Source organism: Calonectris borealis, chromosome 22 (genome assembly GCF_964195595.1).
Source record: "Calonectris borealis chromosome 22, bCalBor7.hap1.2, whole genome shotgun sequence".
NCBI lineage: Eukaryota > Metazoa > Chordata > Aves > Procellariiformes > Procellariidae > Calonectris > Calonectris borealis.
This window is the reverse complement of record NC_134333.1, coordinates 7,259,850-7,282,783: the sequence shown is the minus strand read 5'-3', so window position 1 is coordinate 7,282,783 and position 22,934 is coordinate 7,259,850. Positions and strand designations below refer to the sequence as shown.

Below are 22,934 nucleotides of genomic sequence, written 5' to 3'. Positions count from 1 at the left end.
TCCTGCGGGGAGGCCGGCTGCCCCGGGCGGGGGCCCGAAAGGGGCAGAAAGGGCGAGGGCAGCTCGTCCCAGAGGCGCAGGGGATGGGGAGAGGACGCACGAAGGAGTGAGGAAGCCCAGCAGCCCCACGGGCTCCCAGCCGGGAGGGCGGAGGAGCCCGGGCTGGCGGCAGAGAGCGGCCGGAGCGCCCTGCGGGCCGGGCCCGCTCCCACCAGCGGAGGGGGCGCCCGGGGCCCGCAGCCCCCCCGGGAGCGGCCCAAGCGGAGCGGGGCCCCCCGCCACAGGAGAGGGCCCGGCGGCGGGGAGGCCTCCCCCGAGGAGCGGGCGACGCGGCGGGTCCGGCTCCCCCCGCCAGGCCAGGCCGGGCCGGGCCGGGCCTTGGGGCCTGAGCGCGGCGGCGAGCCCGAGCCCGTGCCGCCCAGGGGTCGGTACCTGGACGGGTTCCTGCAGCACCGTCATCCTGCTCTCCCCAGCCTCCGCCTCCTCCTCGCCGAGTCCGGAGCGGGGCGGCCCCGGCCCCGCCTCAGTGCGTGTCCCGGCGGCGGCGCGGCCCGGCCCGGCCCCTGCTCATTTAAACTCCCAGCGACCGTTACCGGGGCAGGCGGCGGGGAGGGAAGGAACGAGGCCGGCCAAGCGCCGAGTCCGCCCGAAGCTGGCAGCGGAAACACCCGAACTGCCTGCCGGAAATACCCGAAGCCTCAGGCGGAAAGAGCCGAGCGCCGACGGAAAACAGCTGGGAAAGCCCCCTCATCAGCCAGGCGGAAGCGCCTCGACTGGCGGAGCGGCCCGAGCGCGGCCGGAGATGGCCGAGCCGAGCCGAGGGGCGCGGGGAGTGGGGCGGCGGGGAGGGGGCCGGACGGCTGCGCTGGGGCGCTGAGGGGCCCCGGCCCGCTCGGGTCTGCCGCCACCCCGGCCTCTCCTCGGTGCCCGTGAGCACCGGCACGGCAGCGTACACGGGCCGGCTGAGGGAGGGAATACGGAGCCGCGCAGTTCTGTCCCTCACAGCGGGGCGGGCGGCGGCTGCCGCAGGCCCTCAGCGCTGGTACCCGGCGTGAGGGGGTGCGGTGAAACCCCCTCCGGGGCTGAGGCTCGTCCTTCAAAGCACCATTGCACCCATGCGAGGTAGCAACTTGCACTTTGTACCAAAAAACGGGGCTCTAGGGTATCCTGCCTGCGGCGGCCTGTCAGGAACCCCCGGCATCCCTCACGGTGCTGGACTGCAGTCTCCCGCCATAACGGGAGGCCTGCTGCGTGCTGTGTCGACTTGGCCTCTGGTGCTGGGCTTGGCTGATGGCTCCCCTGTCTCTGCTGCCAGCGTAGGGGATCAGCACGGCACAGGTCCTGCCCGCATCAGTGACAGGGGAGTCCTGAGGTTGTCTGCTGCCAGCTCTCCCCGGGCAGGAACAGCCAAGATAGCCAGGAGTAAAATGGGCAGATTGGGGTACTGGGGCAAGGGGGGTAATTTGACAATTACAACTTGAATCTGTTTGCAGGTACCAGTTCATCTGACGTCTCCCAGCACAGAGAGAACTCTTTTCCCTTCCCAAAAGGATGGAATAAAGATGCACAACTAAACTTCAATTTATTAAAAATACTGACCTATTAATAGCCATCTGCAACTAGCAGAGGCCATCCCTTTCCAAACCCCTCCGCGGGCTTCCTGTAATACAACAACCACATAACACCACCCCCAGCACACGCGCGCACACCTACGCACAGGGACTCTGCTCTCTCCTGCTCCTTCCAGTACCTTTTTTGCACTTGCACTCAGCTGCCTGAAGGACGGATCCTGGCACTGCCTGATGTGCTGCTGAGCACTGCAGAGCACGTGTGGGAGCAGGGAGCTGCATCTTTACGTGAAAATAAAAGCTGGGTGCGTGGTGCTTATGTTGAAAAGTTGCGTGTAGAGCAGGAGGGCTTGGCCTGCCTGCTTCGCCACTTTCTTTACATGTCTTTCTCCTCATTTCTGAAAAGCGTATTTACAAGTTTGTTATCACTCCAGTAAATCTGCAGGTGTTTGCTTTCAGGGTGTGAGCAGGTTGGCGTGGAAAGGCAAAGCTTTCTTCAATCCCTGACCTGAGAGGAATAACAAAATGGGTCACGGAGCAGTGCTTTCCCCCAGGGATGGATACCTGGCTCGCTATCAGGTCGACCCGAGTCATTTTGCCGAACACGAAGGGTGCAAAGAACACGACACAATGAAGTGTCTGCCTTCCCTAAAGGCCTTTGGCCTCACGCTGACGGTGATGACGGTGACGTGCGCGTACGTGGGTCTGGGGCTCCGAGGGAGCCTTTCAAGGAGCACAGTTCTTCCTCATCATCCTCATCCCGATCTCGCTGCCCTGCCGTGCGCTGCTGATAACTCCTCAGGATGAAAGCTGGCTCCATCTGTCTCTTCCATCTCACAGGGCTCAGCGCTAACTCTCCTGACATCCAGACCATCTTTGGTATGAGTCTCTCTCCATCTTATCGCAGCCTGAGGAGACACAGCCACAGGCTCTCCTTAGAGTGGGGGGGTTATTTTTACCTCTCCTCAGAGTCCCATGGGCTCCAAGTAAAGTGTCCGAACTATAAAAGGACAGTGTTGACTATTGTCTTGGGACATCTCGATTTATAGAGATTCCTCCAGTCCTGAAGTGCAGGTATGCATGTGGGGATCACTCACCGGTGTCCACAGATGCTTTTCATAAATGCCCGTGTGTCTAAAACTGCCTCCTTCCCGGGATCCTCAGCTTTTCCAGAGGAGGAGGCAGGGCACGAAGGCACATGTAGAGGTATATAGCTATAGAGATATATACTGCGCCTGTTCAAGTGCATCATTCCAACCTGCTTTGGTACAAATCGGCTCCGCTTTAGCCTAAAGAGACAGAACAGGTCCCCAAAGGGAAGCATGGCTGGCTGTTACCCCGAGGGTGCTTCAAAGGCTGGATTTCACAGCCCTCACATTTTTCTCTAGTTCTCTCCATCATTTTCCACTGCTCTCTTTCTCTCTGTCTCTTTGGTTTTAATTTACAGTGTCATTCCTGTCCTGCCCCGAAGCTGGAGGCTCAAATACAAGGCTTGTACTCCGCGTACAGGGGCGAGAGCGCAGCCTCTTGGCTTGCCAGGGCAGGAATATCACAGCTAGCAGGGCCCCCGGTCTCTGCTATGGATTTCCTCTGCAAGTTCGGGCAGGTCCCCTGCCTCTCCTCTGCTCGGTTCCTCTCTGCAGCAGCACGTTCCTCTGCAGGAGCCAATGCCACGGTGGTGGCAAGGGCAAACGTGATCCCGGAGTGAATGTGCAGCAAGCAGCGTCCTTTCTCACCCTGTCACCGTGGTCCTTTAACAGGTTAAAACACAGATAGTACATTAAAGATGCGAGATGCCCAGATTCTCCCTAATGGAAGCTGTAGAAATACCAGAGACAGAAGCTAAAATCTAATCTTGCATCTATAAACAGCTTATGTTGCTTTTTGTGAGCATTTGAATCAAGCAGTGGGAATTGAAAGCAGCTGTTAGTCACTGCACAGAAACGAGCAAGTGGCAGCTGAAGTCAGCCACATCGGAGCAAAACGCCTTCAATTTCTAGTCAAAGTCACGGAGCGAGAACATCGGAATAAGGAACAAATCAAAGAAAAGCGTTTTCTGCTCCCAGGTGTTCTGCTGATGGGAGGGCTGAGTTATCTGTCATGAATTATTCACCACTTCTAATGATGCTATGATGATTTTTTTGCAGGTAGGAAGAGGGAGAGAGCCACCAGCTTGCATCGCACAGCCCCCAGACAGCTTCTGGCTGCGAACACGCCGTCTGCCTGGAGAGGAACGGCCCAGGGAGCCCTGTCCTGGCTGGCTCCATCCCAGGCAGGACACTACCTGCACCCCAGGGACCCGCCGTCCCGTGCCATGAGGATGGAGGTGTGACCTGGCCCAGAAATACACGTTGCTTCCCCGTTTTCTTTCCCCCTTGCTGATTCATCAGGATTCAACTTCCTGGAAACCAACCTTCAAAACTAGACTTTTGGACCTGTCAGTGATACAGAAAACAGAATGTTTTAAATGTTTTTGTTTTTTTTTAAAGGGCCTCTGGGCTTTTTTGGCTGGGACAGGCAGCGCGTTGATGAGGGAGAGGTGCCTGTTGGTCTCTCCTGTGACAGGGACAGTGGCAGGGCCAAGCAGGTCCCTCTTTGCTCCATGGTGCAGTTCACCCTGGACCTGGAGGGAATGCTCATGGGGCAGCATGTTGTAGGGTGGATGGGCTACAGGTCCAAAAAAGGGCTGGTTTTAGGGCAGAGAAGAGGTGAAGAACCTCCCGAGAACAGGGGGGTCCGTTTGATGCAACCTGTCCCTCATGCTGACTTTGCTCCAGGCCTACCTACCTCCATCAGCAAGACATGGCCAGACTGCAGCCCAGCTCCTGGCCCCACACTGAGGGTGGGGTGGTGAACAAAGACCCTCACCCCCAAGTCTGAACTCCTCCCTCACACCCAGTGGTCATAAAACCTTTTTCCCCTTTCTGTGGGATCATCCTGCTATCTCCGATTGCTGGTGGAGACTGAGGGGTCTCCTCCATCTACTGCTTCAATGAGTAGTCCAAAGCCAAAGCAGAGATACCATTTAAGGGAGTAAGGAGCGAAATTTAATGAGCCAAATGTCACAGGAAAAACCTGAAAAGGATAACTTAAGGTTTAAAACCAAGTTGCAGATGTCTCATTGTATACCGAGGCTTAGGCACACACACATGGAGGCCAACTTTTCATGGTGGCTCACGCGAAACATCTCTGCAGATGTGGGACATCCCGGGAGGAGGGGACATGGATGGAGGAATCTCGCTGTTCGTGGTGCTCAGGTGGGTTCAAACATTTCCGAGAGCCTGGGAGACAAGCATGAGAGGGCTTAATGCAATGAATCTTTGAGTCGAGAGTGCTCCTTCTCAGATGAACCCATGATGTCAATAGCTGCAATTCCACACCATTAAAAAAAGTGTTTCATGCAAATAGTTTTGTGTAGAATTAAATCTCCCTGGCAGCGTTTGGCACCTAACCACCTATATTGCTGAGCTGATGAACAGGAACCGGAGAGAAATGGATTAAAAACAAGCTAAAAAGGATGCTGAACATTCAAAGTTCAGACTTCTGTCTGCCTCCATTTTAACCTTCTGATGTTTAAAGAGATTTGTAGAGGGCAAAAAAGGAGAGATTTTTAAATGTTTAATTTGTGTATTTAGCAGTATCTGAAGGTCATTTTTTTCTGCTTTTTTTTTTTTTTTTGCCTGCTGCCTTTCACACAGCTGAGGAGAGGAAAAATGTTTAAGAAAAGTAAGTGAGATTACAAAATCATAAGAAACTGGCAGGGGAGACTCGGGCCAGCTCTTAGTAATTTGAATTCTCTTTTAAATTGAATAGATTTCCGAGGGATAGTTCACCCTAAAAGAAACCTGTTTCTCTGTTTTCCTCAGGCAGACTTAGAGGAACATAAAAAGCTTAACAAGCATCAATGGCACATTTTCCATATTCCTTCTAATGTTAATGGGAATGTTGATATTTCTTAAGTATTAGCACAGCAGTATAGAAATTTCCTCGCTAAGTATTTCGTATTTTCTTAGCATCAAGTAATTTACTGCTGCAAATTTTAAATATTTATTTCCACCGGCTGCTGTTTGATGACGACCTGAGCTCCTGGTGGGTTAGAAAACATACCGCCATAAACCACACCAACCTCTTTCTTTCCGAGCAGAGATTCACCACAATTAACCAGGCCACGACTGACAATCGCTGATGCTGTCCCGATAAATTTTAAACAGCAGGAGTTACAAATGAGGTTTGTTATCATGAACACAGCTTTTTGTGCTTTCAGAGCTGGGATTATTCCTGTGGCATTCCTCCAGGGTGGCTTGTGGGGTTTGGGTTCCTCTGCCCCTGGCTGTTACATGCAGGATTTCCAATTTCAGAGTCAGCAGCAGGAGACCCTGGTAAACTCACCTGAAGTTTCTTCTTTCAGCCAGACATGATGTGCTTGACAAAAGCTGAGGAGGAAATGAGAAATGAGAGCATGAGAGGTCAAAGCATGCTGTGAGCTGTGGTGGGGTGGGCAGAGAGGCAGCGGGGGGTACCCCCCGCCCGGGGCACCCCAGGGACGAAGGGGCCGTGCTCTGCCAGGACTGAGATTTCTCCTTCTGTTCCCACCTCTGCGTGCCATCCCAAACCTGCTTAGAGTGATACCAAACCCCTCTTGAAGACGAGCCGGTACCGCTATCCCCAGTTTACTGAGGCCAAGGGAAACGGCTACCCTCTTTTCCTCAATGCTCTTCAATTTTAGGGGTTCCCAGATTTAGCCACCCCCTATGCCAGATTTTCACCCTCTTGGAGCTGCGAGCGATCTGGGTCTCCAAATGTTCCCAATTAGCCTCTGCTGTGAAAGATGCTGGCTTTGTTTATTTTTGATAGCTTACAACAAAACAGTGCCAAAACTGGGGATAAACCAGTCCTGAAACCCTGGGAAACATGCTGTCTTCAGCTGCTTTTACTGGAAATCACTGGCACAACCACCTTGTTCCCACCCCAGCTGACACGTCTCGCAGCTCTCCTCAGAGAGGCTTTGGAGGATGGTCCACACCTCCCTCTCAGTGATCACCAATGTCCTCGCAGAGGACACATTTTACACCCTAAGACAAGACACCCATATCTGAGATGGCCCCGAGGGGAATCTCTTGCTCGTACCTTCATAGTTGATACAGCCGTTAGCATCTTCTTGCCCTGCCATGAGCTGCTCCACCTCGTTTTCCGTCATCTTCTCCCCTGGGGGAGGAGGACACAGAGGTGAGGGGAAGGGTTCTCAGCCTGCCAGGACCTTCCTGTCCTTCTCCCAGAGAGCCAAAGCCACCAGAGGAAGGAAAAGGAGATTAAAAAGGAGCTGTGCGCCACTACACTGGGGAGTGCTGGTGGGGGATTGTGGAGAGAGGACCAAGGTGTAACGGTTGTCTGATAGTTGAGGATGTTGTGGACTCTCCATCTTAGCTGGATCATGCATGAAGCTGTGGCATGGAAAAGGCCACACATTCAGGAGCCATTCGCTCCTACAAAAGCCTACGAGCAGCAGAATAAAAAGGGTCTCTCCGACATGTGGGACCAGCAAACTAACCCAAGCCATTTGCCCAGAAAGAGCTTAGGGATGGCCGATGTCCTGCTCCCCTCCCCAGCCCGTACCCAGCGTGACCAGCACATGGCGCAGCTCGGCCCCCATCACCATGCCGTTGCCCTCTTTGTCGAAGACACGCAGCCCTTCTACAAAGTCCTCGAAGGTGCCCTGCTCCTTGTTGCGGGTGAAGTGCTGCAGGATGGGGAGGAAGGTCTCGAAGTCCAGCATCTTTGTGTTCATTTCTGGAAGGGGAAGAGGAGATGGGGTCAGAGATTAACTTCGTTGGGCTGGTCAGCCTCTGAGGACCTCCTGCTTAACCTTCCTGGTCTCATTTCCATCCGAGTACAAGGGAGAAACCCCACAAAGTGATGGGACTATTAGTATATTCTACCTGAGATGGGAAGATCCATATGAGGAATAAAGTATTAACATCTGGGGACTGCACACAGACTGCTGATACCAGCCAAAAATTAAAACCAGCAGGTAGGTCCTCTGCCACCAATGCAACGCGGCTGCACTGGGACTGGTCAGCTTACACCAATTTGCACCAGCTCAGGATATGGTCTGCTAAGCATCAATTACCACCATCCCCAGCTAAGGACAGCCTGTTCCTTACGTCAGCCATGGTACAGGGAGGGGGAGCAAAGGAATTTTGCAGGAATGAAGCCTCTCTGCGTCATTTCCTTCCCAATTCCTTCATCTTGCAGGGCTGTTCCTACAGGGGACATAATCCTTAATTTGCTGCCAGGGAGCACAGGGATTGCTTGTCCCACCCTGTCCCCGCTGCCCCAGTTTGCTGTCACCTTCTGGTTTGGGCTTGCCCAGCACCTTCAGGACCTCTGCGTTGGTGGGGTTGTGACCAAGCGCCCGTAGGACGTCCCCGCACTGCGCGTAGGTGATCTGCATGGCTCCCGTGGGCGTCCGGTCAAACAGGCTGAAGGCTTCTTTGAACTCTGTGGAGAAGAAGAACTCGGATGTCCTCTGCCATGCTGGCCCCATTTCCCACCCCGCTGGGGGCGAGTCCTGCCTGGCAGGCAGGGAAGGGATGGACACGTGTGTGGCGGGTGCCCGCTGCACCCGTCGCTGCTGCCCAGGGCAGGCAGCCCTGCGCTTGAGCAACGAGCCACCGAAGCTTGCCAGACTCCTTCAACGAGTCGCTCAGCTTCTCGAGCAGGTTTTGCCACCCGTGCGGAGCTGGCTGGATGAATCCCGCTGGGATTCCTGCACCACCTTGTGCTGGCAGCACTGGCTGCAGGTGCAGGCTGCTGTTTTTGCTGCAGAACATCCCTTTTGCTCTTCCCCTTTTCAACTCAGGGCCTCCTGAGGACCCTGTGACCGTCCCACTGCACTCCCATGGCACCTGCAACACCCCGTCCGCTCTGCTGGCATCCCCCCAGCCAGGCAGACGCAGCACGGCATTGCTCGTGTTTGGGGAAGGGGGACCATGTCCACCCCAGCCTTGCAGACCACGTCATGCATACTTGGAAGGACATCGGAGATTCATTTCCAAGCTCGCTCCCGTAAATTATCATGCCATTAAGTGTTGCATTTTACCTGGAGGAGGAGGCCTAAATTAGGAACAATTAAGGATCTTTTTCCTTCTGTGTGTGATGCTTTTCAGCTTCCCGACCTGCTGCTGGATTCTCTCTTTAATCCCAGTGTGGCTACATGGACAACCATGCTCCTGCGGCTGCTCAGAGCCTGGTCTCTGCCTCTCGTTTCACCCCAGAAGATCTTCTCCACTACAACAGGCTCCTCACTGGTGTCGAGGTGCAAAATGTGGGAAATCAGTCCTCCAGGATCCCCCCCAAGTCCTTACCCTCCTCCTCTGCAGGCAAGCCAAGGACCTCGAGGCTGGTGGCTGGCGCCTGCCTCTCCAGCTGCTCCGTGAAGGCAGCGAGATGGTGGTTTTCCTGCAGCTGATGCTCCACACACTTCTGGATTTCATCCTGCTGCCTCCAGATCAGCGAGTCCACCTGAGCGGTTGACTGGCCCAAGCAGGTAATCAGCCTTTCCAGGTTGTCCACGTGAGCGCTCAGAGCTGTGAGTTTCTTGTCCATGGCGCTAATGAATTCCAGGTTCTGGTCCATCTTCTTCATGATGTCCAGCAATAGCTCACTCAAAGCAGAGCTGCTGCTCTTCCTACTGTTGGATGGGATGAAACGATCGCGGTCTCCATGCGGACATGGAGGTGTCATGGTCTGGTAGGCATTGCCTTGGGTTTGGTGGGAATCCTTGCCCAGGGCTTTGGGTTTGCTCCGTTTTCTACTTGGCATCTTTATATCTTCTGCTGAGCCTCACCACCCCCTGGACCTGTCCCCACGATGTCCATGCCGTGTCCCTGTAGTCCGGTCCACGGTGCCCCCCCAGCACCTCGGGGTGCTGCTGCTATCCTGCTCGACCTCACAATGGCTCCATCTCTGCAGGTGAGATCCCTCCGTCTGGCGCCGGGGGGATCCAGGGATCACCACCTGCGAGTCCCTGGGTCAAGAGGCACCACTACGGGGGTGCTCGGTGATGTCCCCACTACCTGGAGCCGCGGGAGCATGTCACACGCTCTGGGACATCGCTGCAGGTTAAATCCAAATATCTTAGCATTTTATTTTGCTCACATTTCCACTGGCTCTCTTTTCTCCTTTCGAAAGCTGGTTTGGGAGCCGAGCCTGCAGGATACCTGGTCTCCTCCTCCCAGTATTCCCACCAGCATCTCCCCTCAGATCTTCTCCCTCCCCTAGTCTGTAGAGAGGCATTAAAACTGTGGAGAGATGAGAAATCCCAATCCCTGCTCAGCCCCTGGGCACGGGGCTGTCCCTGCATCACCGAGGCTGCTCCTCCTGTGTGAATCCCAGGCTTTGAACCAGGCTGCATCTCTCACCATGAATGGAAAAATACCTTTTCCCTGCCAGGCTCTGAAGCTGGGATTATCCCCTTCGACTGGGGCACCCTCGGTGCAGGGCAAGGAGCCAGGATCCGTTCATTGCTCCCGACAGCCCGGCGCTGCAGTCCCAGCTAAATCCCTGCACTGGCTCCCAACTCGCCTCCGGCTTTGCTCCCACCTCCATCTCCTCTCCTGCCTCCTCCCTTCCCAGTGCTCTTCCTCATCTCCTTACCGGTCCAATGCTGGTTGGGGACACGGCTTTCTCATTTCGTATGTCCCTTCTACCTGCTAGGAAACCTGACGAGCCCGACCTGGAGGATGAGCAGCGTTTTGGGGGGAAGGGGGTACCCGGATCCTGCTGGGCTTTCCCTCAGGAGGGGGTTTGGTGTGCGGGGCCTCGGCTCGCACGTCTGCTGCGAAAAACTACCTGGAAAAAGGACTCCCCGTTTCTAACGCTGTCTCTGGGAGAAGGTGAATCTGCACTTACCTTCGATCTGCTCGGCAGCGAATTCAATCTGTTGGGAGAAGAGAACAGAGCCGGGCATGAGGGCTGTGTTACTGCCGGGGGCAGCCACGGGGCTCTCTCCTGCCTTCGGACATCTCCCTCCCCAGGCTCTGCAGCGGGGGGGGGGGCTGCATCCATGCCGTGTCCGGCCGTGCCATGCCCAGGAGCGCTCCTGCCCTCGCTGCGATCCCTGCGGAAAGCGCAGCCGGCAACGGGTGGGCAGACAGCGGGGATGCTGGGGCCACCGTCAGGGCTGTTTTGGGTGGGAAGGATGTTATTTCAAGGCTTGATCCCTAGTTCAAGTGATTAAACAGCCTCCGTGCTGAGCCTGCTGTTAACAACTCTCCTGCCACAGCTCTGGCTTAAAAATGTAACTATATCCTGGGGAATCACAGAAAAAGTGAGCTCCCGTTGTAGAGGCTTGGATAAAGGATGCTCTCACGTGGAGGAGACAACGCAGGCGGCAAAATACTTTAGGATGGAGACAGTGGGTGGCAGAAAAGCTTTTCAGTGCTGCCGGGCCCCCAACACGGCGTCTCAGCCAGGAGCCGTGGGGTGTTCGACTCCGCAGCCGGGGCTCTGGGCAGCAGCGTCCCGCGAGCGCGAAGCAGTTTCCTTGGGCTGGATGGGGGGAGATTGAAACGTCCCCCCCAGCGAGGAGAGCATCGCTCCCAGCCCGCTGCATCAATGCAATCTGATAATTATCCCCTCCCAACCCTGGCTCTCAGCCTGATTAATGCCGTTTGCGTGGCGCCTTGCATCGCCTGTGCCTGGCAGCTGGCAGGCACGAAGAAAGACGGTGACGTCTTCCTTCCTCACTCACCTTCACGCTCTTGGGGTCGAAGGCAGGCTCTCTCAGTGGCTCCGGCGCTGCAGCCGGTTTGGCTGCTTCCTTCTTCGGGTCGGGTTTCTTGAGCGGCATCGCGCTGGGTCTTTGCAGAGGTGCAGGGATGAGTCCTGCTGCCCAGCGAAGCAACCGAACGGAGCGATGAAAGGCAAAGTCTGCTCCTTCCCTTATATACGGAGCCCTGTCCTCACCCCGCAGGGGCAGGCCAGCTGCTGGAGCAACTGCTACTTACTATAAAAGGAAGAAAACTCAAACGAGAGGGGCCCCAACTTGACAATTGCCCGTTGTCATCGGCTCCCGGAGCGGCGAAGCCACCAGCCATCCCCCCCCTCCAGCTGCAAAAGAGGGGACGTCTCCCCCTCCAGCACCTGCACTGGGTGGGCTGCATGGGGGCCGCTTGCTAAATGATCACTGAAAACCTAAACGCGAACGGCCCCGGCTGCCTGGCAGGCAAATAGCAACACGACGGCTGATAAACCTGCCGCGATACCCACGGGAAAAGCGCGTCTGTTTTTAGGCAGGCCTGCAAGGGCGAACGCTGCAGAGCCCTTTTTAAGACCGGGATTTATGAAGTGCTGCTTCAAAGGAGCTCAGTCCTCTCTGAACGATCCCCCCGGCCTCGTGCTCAGGGTCTGGTTTGCCCCAGTCTCTCCCCAGGGCTGAGCTTGTGCCCTGGAAGAGGCCACACTGCAGGCGAGAAGCCGTGCTCACCTCCATCAGGACGGCTAACGAGGGTAATGCAAACGATGGCTAAGGCCAGGCATTTAATTCCTCAGCTCAGGATCCTTCACAGCCCTGCGCCACTCGTCCCATGCATCCCCAAAACCTGCGGGGCAGAGCGGGCGAGGGGGTCTCCTTTCGGCTCCTCTCCAGGCGCCGGTGGAGATGCTCCTGCTCTCACCCTCCTCTCCCAGCTGTTTGAAGAGCCGCAGAAGAGGCAGAAGAAGTCATTGAGGTTCAGCATCCCAGAAAACGGGGCTCGAGGGTTACACCGAGACATCCTAAACCATCAACTTAAGTATAGCCAGATTGCAACAGAGCACGGGAGAAGGAAAACCCATCTCCGGTTTGCACTGGGGTCCCAGAGCTGGTATTTTGGTAACAGAAATAAAGGGACAAACGTTAATTACAACAGATGAGAGCATCTTCTCTGCTGTGGAGGTGCTGCCCAGCCTCATTTGTCCAGGCAGCGCTTGCTTAAATTGCAACGAACGGGATAAATTGTGGAACGGGATCCTGCAGATGCTGTTTGTCCTGGTGCGAGAGCTACGAGGTCCTGGTGCTGGCCAGAGTCTGAGCCATTATATTTGTACATATATATCTATACACACATTATATATGTATGTATTTAAGTTTTGTTTATACGTAGATCTAGAAACTGCGGTTATATTTGTATTTTCAGGTGGTTGAGTCAGGCTGGTTCAGGTCGTGTTGTATCACAGCGGCTCAGGCTTGGCATGACAGGGTAGGTCTAATCCTGCTGTTTCGGAGCTGCTGCAGGGCTAGGAGTGATGGGAACAGGGGGTGTCAGCAGCTCAGCCCTGTGCCCAGAGCCCCCCCAGCCTCTTCCCTGCCGAAATGCTGCTCGAAGAGGCTGAGCCGTCGCCAGCCGGGTTACGGGGGTCTTTCGGGAGGAGGCAGCAGCCGCAAACTGCTGGGAAATTTGCTGTCTGCCGTCATCTCACGATTGCTGGCGGTGGATTCGGGGAGCTGAGGGGGCTGGATGATGGGGCTGGGTGGGTGCCGTTTGCAATGATTGCTTTCTAGATCTCTCTATAATATAGCAAGTAATTTAGCAAAAAAAAAAAAAAACCAACATATTTTGCTAACTGCAAACTCGGAGCCTGGGTCAGATTTCGCCTGCAGTGGGAATCAAATTGCCCCTGAGCGTTGCTGCCTCCCCCTCAGCCAGCATCCATCCATCCACCCGTCCATCCGACTCCAAAATAACCTCACCTTAACTCCGTCCTCACTCCCCAGCAGCTGCTGGGTCAGAAATCAGTACCCAGAAGAGCCTTCAGAAAACATTAGTCCTGCAATTTAACTGCTTATCCCTTCTCCTGTCCTCCGTGCCCATCCATCCCCATGAGCAAGCGCGGGAGCTGCGGAGCGATGCCGCCGGGCTGGTGTCAGCACCCACGCGATGGGCCGGGGTGGTGGCTAAATTGGGCCGGGGAGACGGGCAGCTGCCGAAGATGCCCCTAATCCCTCCTTGATTTACAGCTGATTGCCGCGGCAGGGAAAGCAACCGAGAGGTTTGTTTTCCTCTCCGGTTTAATCCGAGGGAGCAGCAGCACCTCCCGAGCGCTGTCACTTGGATTTGCTTTGCTCTCTCGGCCGGCTGAGACGCCTTCCCTCGCCGCAGGAGCCGAGGTTGGGACCCCCCTGCCACGGGGGCTCGTGGTTGGGAGCAGGACGAGCCGCCCTGGCAGGAAAACCCCGAGGGAGGCTCCGGGGGCTCTGCCCTGCGCAGGATTTTGCCCTTACGGAGGCAGCAATAGCTGCACCCGGCCATGGAGTACATGGGCCAGGGGTGAGGCTCGTGGTGAGACCGGAGACGGCTCTTCCCGGGGTTTGGCACCGGGCTTTTGAATTTCAGCCTCACCCCACTAACGACGACCTGCTCGGGGAACAGGGACTCCCCGCTCTGGGCCCCCGTTTCCCCAGGGAGACGTCCGGGCTGCTGGGGGGACACAAGGGGTTCGAGCTGGGAGGTTCAAGCCGGGAATCTGCATGATCCCAAAATACAGGGGACAGCCCCGGGGCCTCCCTGTGTGGGGATGCAGGTGATGGGGACGGTGTCAGCTGCGGTGGGACCAGCTCTGACCGTTTCTCTCTGCTTGAAGCACCCATCAGAGTGGAAGCTCCCTGCTGCCAGGGCCGTCCGTCTGTCCGTTGGCTGGTCTCGCCATCAGCCCCCCCTCCGCAGAAGGCTGAACGCCTTTGCAAAGCAAACGCACAAAGGCAGCGAGGTCCTAGGGGGGGAGCGGGACTGATCCCGGCACGTCTCCCCAAAACACACCCCAACCCCGAGAGAAGGAAAAGGGTTAAACTGGCGTCTGCCTGAAAGACATCCCACCTCGGGAGCATCAGCGCCGAGGTGATGCTCACGTGCTTGCACCCTCTGCCTCCCTACCTCCAGCCACCTCGCTGGGATTTTCCCCAAGGTCCTTCGGCTCCTTGGGACCAGTCTGGGGCTGGAGGGGACCGAGCAGCGCGGGGGCAGTGGGGGGGATGCTGTGACAGCTGAAAAATGAGCCACCAGGCAGTGAGAGAAGTTTCTGAAAAGAGAAGAGGAATCTGCCTTGAATGAAGAGGATTTTAGCACCTAGGGCTAAGCCAATAAACCTCTGCCATCCCCATCCGAACGGGAATTGTTTGCACATGCTCCAGGAGCTGCTTAAAGCAGGCGAGACGCGGAGACTGAATAGCAGCCAGCATTATGGGGGGAGAACCCCCCCTGCCTGGTAAGCCTGCGAGCGGCTCCCTATAGCAGTGCCGGGGCAGTGCCCACCGGGACAGGGGACTCACCTCGGGGTGCTCCCCCAGCCCCGAGCACCCGGGGACGGGCTGTGCCCCTGCCGCCGCCTCGCCTCGACGGGGACCGCAGCCGGGAAGGTGCTCCCAGAAGATGCTCTGTCCTGCCGAACGCACCAGCCCTCTCCATCACCTGCAGCCCCAGGCCGGCAGCAGTTTGGCTGTCCCCAGGTGAAGGCTTTGCTTCCTCCAGCTCACGGTCCCCGAGGTCCCCATCCGAGCGGCGGTGGGACCATGGAGGCATCCGTCCCCGTGGGAGGCATCACGGCGGCTCTCCTCTCCTGCTGCCTCCTGAGCTCTGCGTGGGCTCTGGTAAGTCTGCGTGGCCCGCGGGCTCCTCCGGACCCTCTCCTGGCTTTAAATATTGCTAATTGGGCAACCTGCTCCGGGCGGGGGCTGCGAGCTCCCCGGTTGCACGTCCCGCTCCGCAGAGCTGCCGGGCAGGAGCCGGGCACGAGGGGAGAGGCTCCCCGCTCCCGCTAAAAGCTTTCCAGCAGCCGTGGAGACACCGTGACGTGATGGTTTTTCCATTTCTTGGACGCATCCAGGGCAGGGTTCGCTGCCTCAGAGGCATCGGGGGAATAGAAAGAGCGGGGCCGTTTATGGTCAGCGCAGGCGAGGCTGGAGGGGTGCGGCGAGGGCAGAGCTGGGTGCACCCAGCACGTCTCCCAAAGCCGGGGAGATGCAGCCCCAGGACCCCCACTCCTGCCCTACGCCCCTCACCAGCCCCCCCGTCCACCCACCCAGACGGTTGCTTTTGGGAAGAGCATGAAAGGGAGTTCAGGGTCTCCTCTCTGGGGCAGGATTTGGCCGCGCTCCCCTGTGGGCAGTCCGGGAGCCAACGCGAACCCCCTGCATCCCGGCTCCTTTTCACTTCCAAAGCTGTTTCCCCATCCCGGCTCCCAACCCCTTCGAGCATCTCCGCCCAAAGCAGCCCAAAAGACGTTTGCGCGTGCAGGATGAGCGGGAGGCTGCACCCGTCTGCATCGCGCTGCTCCGGGCGCTGGGCACCTGCTTGTTTGCAGAGCCCCCACCGGCCGCTTCAACCAGGGGCTGCCAGACCCGGCCCCGAAGGGCTCATCGTGGGCAACGGGGACATCCAGCACCACCGGTGGGGCGGGCGAGCAGGAGCCGGGGCAGAAGCCTGACATGCCCCTGATTTCTGGCGCAGAAACATGAAGGGACCTGCATTTCTCGACGGACCGCGACAGGGTGGAAGCCCCACAGGGGCTCGTGGTCAGCCTCAGCCTTGCAAGAGGGAAAAACGAGAGCGGGAAGGCGGGCAGCGCTTTTCTCTTCCCCCCGTGTCGTTTGGATCTACCCAAAGGCGCCCAAACTTTACTGAAAGAGTGGACCAGGCTGCCCAGGGACCTGGTGGAGTCCCCGTCCCTGGGGGTATTTAAAAGACGTGTGGATGAGGCGCTTAGGGACATGGTGTAGTGGGCATGGGGGTGTTGGGTTGAGGGTTGGACTCGATGATCTTAGAGGTCTTTTCCAACCTGAATGATTCTATGATTCTAACCTAACTCACCTGGGGAGGGTTGGGAGAGCCCTGCCCGGCCCTGGCTGTTCTGTTAGCTTCGCCTACCCGCACGTCCATTCTCCATGCGTGCTCCTGTCTTCCCCGCCTGTCTCTTGCACCGGCTTTGACTCTCATTTCTTGCCCCAGGGATGGTCCTGTTGATGCTACGAGTCTGCGGGCGAGACCACCACGCTGTGGGGTTCAGCAAAGCGTTGTGTCCATGTCAGGAGATGATGTTCCCGTAACGGCCCTTGAGCCCCTTGGGATTTTGGACTTGGTGTTCATTAGCTGGTTGGATTCAGGTGGCAGGGAGCAACGGGGGGTTTTGGGGCAGCAGAAGTGACGTGGGTCCTGCCCTGAGTTGGGAAGCGTTTGTGGGTGTCTCATCACCCACCTTCGGGGTGCTGCTAGGACAGAGCAGCTTCGCTCCCAGCTCCTGGATCCCAGATCCCGGCCGTGGGTGGCTCATGTCACTGGCAGCTCTCTGGGGACATGGAGATCACCAGGGTGGGTCGAGCTCTCGGATTAATCTCTAAAATTGTGAGCACGAAGAGGAGACCTGAGCCGAGCTGCCGTCTGCCACTGCTGGCCCCAGCCAAGCCACGCGGAGGCAGGGGTCGTCACTTCGGTCTCGTCTTGGCAGGTTGACCCCGATGATGTTCTCACAAAAGAAGAGCAGATCTATCTCCTGGTGGAAGCTAAGGAGAAATGTCAGAGAGACATAAAAGCCCAACTGGAGAAGATCAAAGGTAGCGTCCCTCCCCTGCGCGGGGGTCAGCCAGCCCCGATGGAGCTGGCTGCGTCGTGGGAAATGCTTTCCCCTCCGACGGGAGGCCAGGGAGATGCGCAGCTCCTGGGGCCGCAGAGTCCTGGTGGGGGTTTGTGCAGTTCCCGGCACCGTGGCTACTCCGGGCGCAATTAGGTGCTAATTAAATCATCACCCTGAGCTCCCCCTGCTCTGCAGGCCGGGGGGGATTGCGTGGCAGCGCGTTTTCCTCGCCCTGGTCCAGCACAGGCTTGGGGAAGCCGGAGGTTATGACGGAGCCAAAGTGAGATGTGTCTTTGCTCGTTGGCCAGACACCAGCTGCCTTCCGGAGTGGGACGGGATTATCTGCTGGCCGAAGGGCTCCCCCAGCCAGGAGGTGTCGGTGCCCTGCCCCGACTACATCTACGACTTCAACCATAAAGGTAAGCGCTTGCACGCGGGCAGGGAGCGACCTCACCTTGGTGCTCATCCTCCAGCGAGCAGGGACGGGTCTGGGCTTCCCGGGGGTCCTGCCGCTGCCACAGCGCCCGCCGCCGTTCCCAGGTCATGCCTACAGGTACTGCAGCGCCTACGGGACTTGGGCCATGGCTCTCAGCATCAACAAGACCTGGGCCAATTACACCGAATGCGCTCTGCTCTTCTCCTCCGAGAGCCGGAGCCGCGAGAAGGTGACCGTGGTCATCGGAGGTGCTGGGAAAAGGGGTCGGGATGGGGACCAGGGAAGCGTGCAGCAAAGGCCAAGGGAATCGCCGGGAGCAGGGGGCTTTTCCCCCTCCGCTCCCCAGACATGCCCTGCTCCTCCCGTGCTCTCAGCCCAGACACTGGGGACAGAGCGGGGGGCCTGGGCTGCGGAGGGGTCGTGGAGCACAGCCCTTCTCTTCCAGGAGGTGTTTGACCGCCTGCACCTGATGTACACCGTCGGCTACTCCATCTCCCTGGCCTCCCTCATCGTCGCCGTCTGCATCCTCTCGTACTTCAAGTAAGGAGGAGCTGAAGCCCCATCCCCATGTCGGGGAGAACCGTCTTCTCCCCACCATCTGCACACACGACCCCTCGAGGGGGAGCAGCCCCTTAGGGAACAGGAACCGGCCCCAAACCCCAGCACAGACATCAGACCATTTCCCAAAGCCCCAAATCACCCCCAGTATGACCAGTTCCCCATCCACTCCACCCTGCTCTTGCAGGGCTTGACACCCCACTTGCCCCCAGATCGGGTTTCTGTGCCCACGGGAGGGCTGACACCTTGGAGCCCCCCTTCTCTGGGACCCCCCCCATTGCCTGAGCCCACGTGTGATGAGTTTGTTAGGCAGCCAGGGCTGGGCTCCTCTCACACCCCTTCTCCGTAGGCGCCTGCACTGCACGCGCAACTACATCCACGTCCACCTCTTCACCTCCTTCATCTGCCGGGCGGTGAGCATCTTCGTGAAGGACATGGTGCTCTACTCGGGCACACTGGCCAGCGAGACGGAGAAGATGCGGGAGGACGACTTCAAGGCAGAAATGGGTCCCTCGGCGGGACAACGCAGCCACCTGGCAAGTGGCCGAGACCGGAGGCAGGATCAGGGGAAAAGGGGATTTAGGAGCGCTGGTGCAAGGGGCTGCGCTTGGGACCCTCCCAGTCGGGGCTGTGCTGCTCAGGGGTGATGCAGTTGGGGAGGGATGAAGGGCCACCTACAGCCCGGCCCAGCTTCTCCCGTCCTGGACCCACAGTAGAGGTCAGAGCCACAGCGGACACGGGTGTCGCAGGCTGGCTGAGCTCGGAGCGCCCGGGTATTTCTCCTATGGGAAATGCCTCTCCTCTGGGAAATACCTAGAGCGCCTGCGCTACGTCTGATGCTGGAATATCCCAGGGGAGAGGTCGCTCCCGCGAGAGGAGGAACGTGAGCCACGCAGGGGGCACAGCCTGGGTTTTGCTGGCCAGAGGGCAAAAGCCACCAGGTTTTTGCTTCAGGGGACAGCCTGATGCGGGCACCTCCCTGACTGCACATCCACAGGTTGGCTGCAAGGTGGTGGTGACTCTCTTCCTCTATTTTCTGGCCACCAACCACTACTGGATCCTGGTGGAAGGTCTCTACCTGCACAGCCTGATCTTCATGGCCTTCCTCTCCAACAAGAACTACCTGTGGGTCCTCATCATCATCGGCTGGGGTAAGCATGGACCCCAACCCAACGCTGTGACCGCTGAGACCAGCTGGGAGCTGTGGCATCAGCCACGGCTGGGTGGCACTGAGTGCCCAGATAAGGGCCGCGGGATGCAGACCAGCTGCCGGGAACTGGTTCGGTCTGCAAACCTGATGCTTCATCCGTGCTCCTCACTCCGGTTCCTGCCCCTCCAGGTCTCCCCGCTGTGTTTGTGTCTGTCTGGGCCAGCGTCAGGGCCTCCCTGGCGGATACAGAGTACGTAGGTCCACCTTCTCCGACAGTCCCTTGGGGAGGGGAAGACTGGTTGCAAACGCTAGCAAAATATCTGTGGGCACCAGAACTTTTAAAAACGAAAACTTTCCAGAAAGAACAAGAGGAGTGAACACGCGTACAAGGCTTGTTCATAAAATTGTCAGTAATCCAGACCGATAGTGGTTTTGTTCTGCATTTGGGAGGAAGATGGATGCAGGTTTACACTATAAATTCATCAATAAACAGTGCAAAGATGAATGCTAAAGGGCATGTTCTAAAGCTAAGCGTTTTAAAAGGAGAAAGGCCACCAAACGTAGAGCAGGAGTTTTAGATGAGTTGGCCAAGGAGCCCCCAGGAACATTAATGCTCGTTTAAAACTGATTTGCAACACCATGATGGTTATGAATGCTTGTACCTGGGCTGCTCTTGGGTCAAGATTTACACAAACTCCACAAAGAGCGCGAAGGGTGGGGGGACCGGGGATGTTGGTTGGGGGGCGCAGGGAGCCATCAGCCGGCAATTTTCCTTACCAGTGATTTCAGGTTTCTCCAAGGTGTTTCTTTACTGGTCTCTTCAGGTGCTGGGACCTCAGTGCGGGGAACATGAAGTGGATTTATCAGATCCCCATCTTGGCCGCCATCGTGGTAAGAATCCCATGGCTGAATCTCCCAATCCCTTTCGGGGGAAGGGGATCGATAGAGACCCAGAGCCGTTCGCTTGTGGTCACTGGGGTTGTCCCCCCAGCCACCCCGGCACCCAGGGAGGGCCCATGTGATGCAGAGGGATCCAGGGACACTGGTCCCTCCCCGCTCTGACCACAGCATCGCCCCCACGTCCCTGCCTGCAGCTCACCCAGAACTGCCTCTCCTCGTCCCGGGGGGGCTGCTCGGGCAGACCCAAAGTCACGGTGGGCAACAAAACCGCAGCGGGTGTCTGTCGGCAGGTGAACTTCTTCCTCTTCCTCAACATCGTCCGGGTGCTGGCCTCCAAGCTCTGGGAGACGAACACGGGGAAGCTGGACCCCCGGCAGCAGTACAGGCAAGTGCGGGCAGCAGCAAAACCAGCCCCGGCCCTGGTCTGGCTCATTTTCTGCCTGTTTAGCTGTGAACGAAGAGCAGAGCCGCAGGAACGGCTGCAGGCGCGAGGGAGGGAGGCAGGACGACGGCAGCCAGCGCTTCTGGCAGCTCAGTTTGATTGAAGTTCAAGCTCTGCCTGCTCCCTTCTCCAAGCTGGACGCTGTGCAATAGCTACGCACAAACCAGCTGCGGCAGCAGCAGAAGCTAAAGCGGCTGCCCTCTTCGCAAGGCCGCTTACCAACGTCTGCAAGGGGGCTGCAGGCTGGCTGGCAGGTCCCGGCTAACGGCTCGGAGCATTTCTCCTCTCAGGAAGCTGCTGAAGTCCACGCTGGTGCTGATGCCGCTTTTTGGAGTCCATTACGTGGTGTTCATGGCCATGCCCTACACCGAAGTCTCCGGGGTCCTGTGGCAGATCCAGATGCATTATGAGATGCTCTTTAACTCCTCTCAGGTACATCGACACGGGGCTGCTGGCCTTCTCCGAATACGGAGCGATGCTCGTCCGGGGAGGGGGGAGGCACACGTACAGCATCCCAGATCAGGACTCAAACTCCACTTCTGTCTCTTTTGGCAGGGTTTCTTTGTGGCTTTTATCTACTGCTTTTGCAATGGGGAGGTAAGTTAGAAGTGTGAGCGGCTGAGCTCCCTGTTCCAGCTCCTTTAGGGTCGGGGAAGTTTACCCACAGCCCCCAGGCTGGGAAAACCAGAGGAATAAAACTTGGATCCACCCCTCTCAGTAGGATTTGGAAAGGAAAAAAAAATCACTAGGAGTGAAAACCATGGGGAAGGGAAGGGATGCCTGTTTTGCTGCCTCTGGGCACCAGCAGCCACCTCCAATCTCTCCCTCAGGTGCAGGCGGAGATTAAGAAAGCCCACTTTCGGAGAAGCCTGGCGCTGGACTTCAAGCAGAAGGCGCGTGCCACCAGCGTGGCCGGGAGCTGCTGCTACGGCGGGCTGGCCTCCCACGCCACCACGAGCTTCAGCGTGAGCCTCGCGGGGCGAGGGGCAGGGAACACGCAGCAGCGGGGGCTGCTGCTCCCTGCCCGTGCCAGCCTGCCGGCGTACATCCCCGGCTCCTTTGCCTCCGATAACTTTTTGCCCTGTCCAACCCAGGAGATGAGCCAGAAAGCCTGTGGGGAAAACAGAGTGGACTTAACAGACCTGAATCAGCGTCACCCCAACCTAAACAAAGAGCTGGAGACGATGCTCTGAAGTGAACAGCGTCTCTCCCATCTGGACATCCAGCTGTGCCTGGAAAGATGCTGATCTTCGTGGTTTGGGCTCCTTTTATGTTTGCATGGAGAGCCGGGGTGGGGGATAGCAGCTGGAACAACACAGTTCCCTTTCCCTCACAGCCAGCGTGCAAAGGGACCACGTGCTCTCGCTCCTTCTACCTGCCCTAAAAACGAGCAGCCAGTCCCAAAACCTCATTTCCTTCCACGCGCAAGTGATTGATGTAAGCGGTGTCTGTGCATGCAGAGCCTTGAATCATCACCAGGGAACAATCCTGCAGGCTCAGTCTTCCCTCGACAGTCTGGAAGGTGACTTCAGCTCCAGAGCACGTATAAAGCTGATTCAGTGAGCCCATAGTCCTGAAGTCTGACTCCCCTATTTAGCACCAATTCCGGCGTTGTACGGCCCGGGGCAGGCAGAGTGAGTAGTGCCCACAGCTATTCTGCGGCTCGCCCTGCCCTTACTCGCATCCTTGTGCAGCTCACAGATATTGTGAAGCCCAGCAGGCAACGCTCAGCCACAAAAAGGGAGCACGAGTCACCGGGATACGATGGGCTCAGGGAGGGAGGCCAAGCTTTACGGCCCGGGAAGGGCGCAGCGAAACGCCTGGGCCCCCCAGGCTTTACAGCGCGGTTGTCCATAAACACACAGACCACTGCATGCAAGAGCCGTGGCCCTGTGATCTTTTTGCAGTCTAAAAAGTGAATAAAGAGACAGTCTGTACGGCTTGCTTCCATCCTCAAACCCCATTACGGACTCAACGGTGTTACGCTCAGCGATCGGTTACTCAGCAGAGGGTGTAAAGGGCTGGAAACCCAGCCAGGCTGACAGCCAGGCCTGCTCTCACCGCTCGCTGTCGGGGACAAGGCAGCCCCGACCTCCCCCTGCCCGCTCTGCTACACCTGCGCTGCCTGGGAAAGCTCATCTCCCTGATGGAAGAGGCATTCCCGAGGAGCTTGCAATGCCCAGTTCAGTCAGACCGCAGGGGAGGGGAGAGTTACAACGTCATTGGGAGAGGGGGTACACGCGCCAGTTAAAATTAAACAGCTTGTTGGTGGTAGCA

The 22,934-nt window shown here is 57.5% G+C and overlaps 3 protein-coding genes across 7 annotated transcripts in view; 1 reads left to right on the top strand and 2 right to left on the bottom strand.

Moving 5' to 3' along the window:
* The window catches only part of CDC27 (cell division cycle 27), a 35,032-nt gene extending 34,358 nt beyond the window's left edge, over positions 1 to 674 (bottom strand). For 2 of the 5 annotated variants that reach the window (XM_075171288.1, XM_075171289.1), the window contains exon 1: positions 433 to 674. In XM_075171288.1, the coding sequence (XP_075027389.1) occupies positions 433 to 459 (27 nt within the window). In that variant the 5' untranslated portion in view covers positions 460 to 674. The remainder of the gene's footprint in view (positions 1 to 432) is intronic. The other 3 variants (XM_075171285.1, XM_075171287.1, XM_075171290.1) reach the window with 2 other exon arrangements.
* Positions 675 to 4,607: 3,933 nt separating this feature from the next.
* On the bottom strand, positions 4,608 to 14,174 carry LOC142091858 (myosin light chain, embryonic). The gene is made up of 8 exons (XM_075171281.1): positions 12,055 to 14,174; positions 11,320 to 11,574; positions 10,479 to 10,506; positions 7,917 to 8,066; positions 7,182 to 7,355; positions 6,696 to 6,773; positions 5,958 to 6,001; positions 4,608 to 4,849 (listed from the first exon to the last, which is right to left on the bottom strand). The coding sequence occupies exons 2-7, from the start codon at positions 11,416 to 11,418 to the stop codon at positions 5,973 to 5,975; spliced, it is 558 nt and encodes a 185-aa protein (XP_075027382.1). The 5' UTR covers positions 11,419 to 11,574; positions 12,055 to 14,174; the 3' UTR covers positions 4,608 to 4,849; positions 5,958 to 5,972.
* A 940-nt stretch (positions 14,175 to 15,114) lies between these two features.
* On the top strand, positions 15,115 to 21,850 carry LOC142091860 (parathyroid hormone/parathyroid hormone-related peptide receptor-like). The gene is made up of 13 exons (XM_075171284.1): positions 15,115 to 15,192; positions 17,046 to 17,151; positions 17,480 to 17,590; positions 17,712 to 17,836; positions 18,053 to 18,147; positions 18,515 to 18,701; positions 19,163 to 19,316; positions 19,505 to 19,565; positions 20,140 to 20,206; positions 20,506 to 20,604; positions 20,952 to 21,089; positions 21,213 to 21,254; positions 21,488 to 21,850. The coding sequence occupies exons 1-13, from the start codon at positions 15,115 to 15,117 to the stop codon at positions 21,848 to 21,850; spliced, it is 1,626 nt and encodes a 541-aa protein (XP_075027385.1).
* Positions 21,851 to 22,934: the final 1,084 nt, after the last annotated feature.

Excerpts from the sequence above, each read along its gene's own strand:
- LOC142091858 (XM_075171281.1), bottom strand. The coding sequence starts at position 11,418 with ATGCCGCTCAAGAAACCCGACCCGAAGAAGGAAGCAGCCAAACCGGCT. Across the intron at positions 7,356-7,916 it reads GGGCAAGCCCAAACCAGAAG|AAATGAACACAAAGATGCTG; the intron begins GTGACAGCAAAC and ends TTCCCCTTCCAG. Across the intron at positions 6,002-6,695 it reads CGGCTGTATCAACTATGAAG|CTTTTGTCAAGCACATCATG; the intron begins GTACGAGCAAGA and ends TTTCCTCCTCAG.
- LOC142091860 (XM_075171284.1), top strand. The coding sequence starts at position 15,115 with ATGGAGGCATCCGTCCCCGTGGGAGGCATCACGGCGGCTCTCCTCTCC. Across the intron at positions 17,591-17,711 it reads CTACGACTTCAACCATAAAG|GTCATGCCTACAGGTACTGC; the intron begins GTAAGCGCTTGC and ends CGCCGTTCCCAG. Across the intron at positions 18,702-19,162 it reads CGGGACAACGCAGCCACCTG|GTTGGCTGCAAGGTGGTGGT; the intron begins GCAAGTGGCCGA and ends GCACATCCACAG.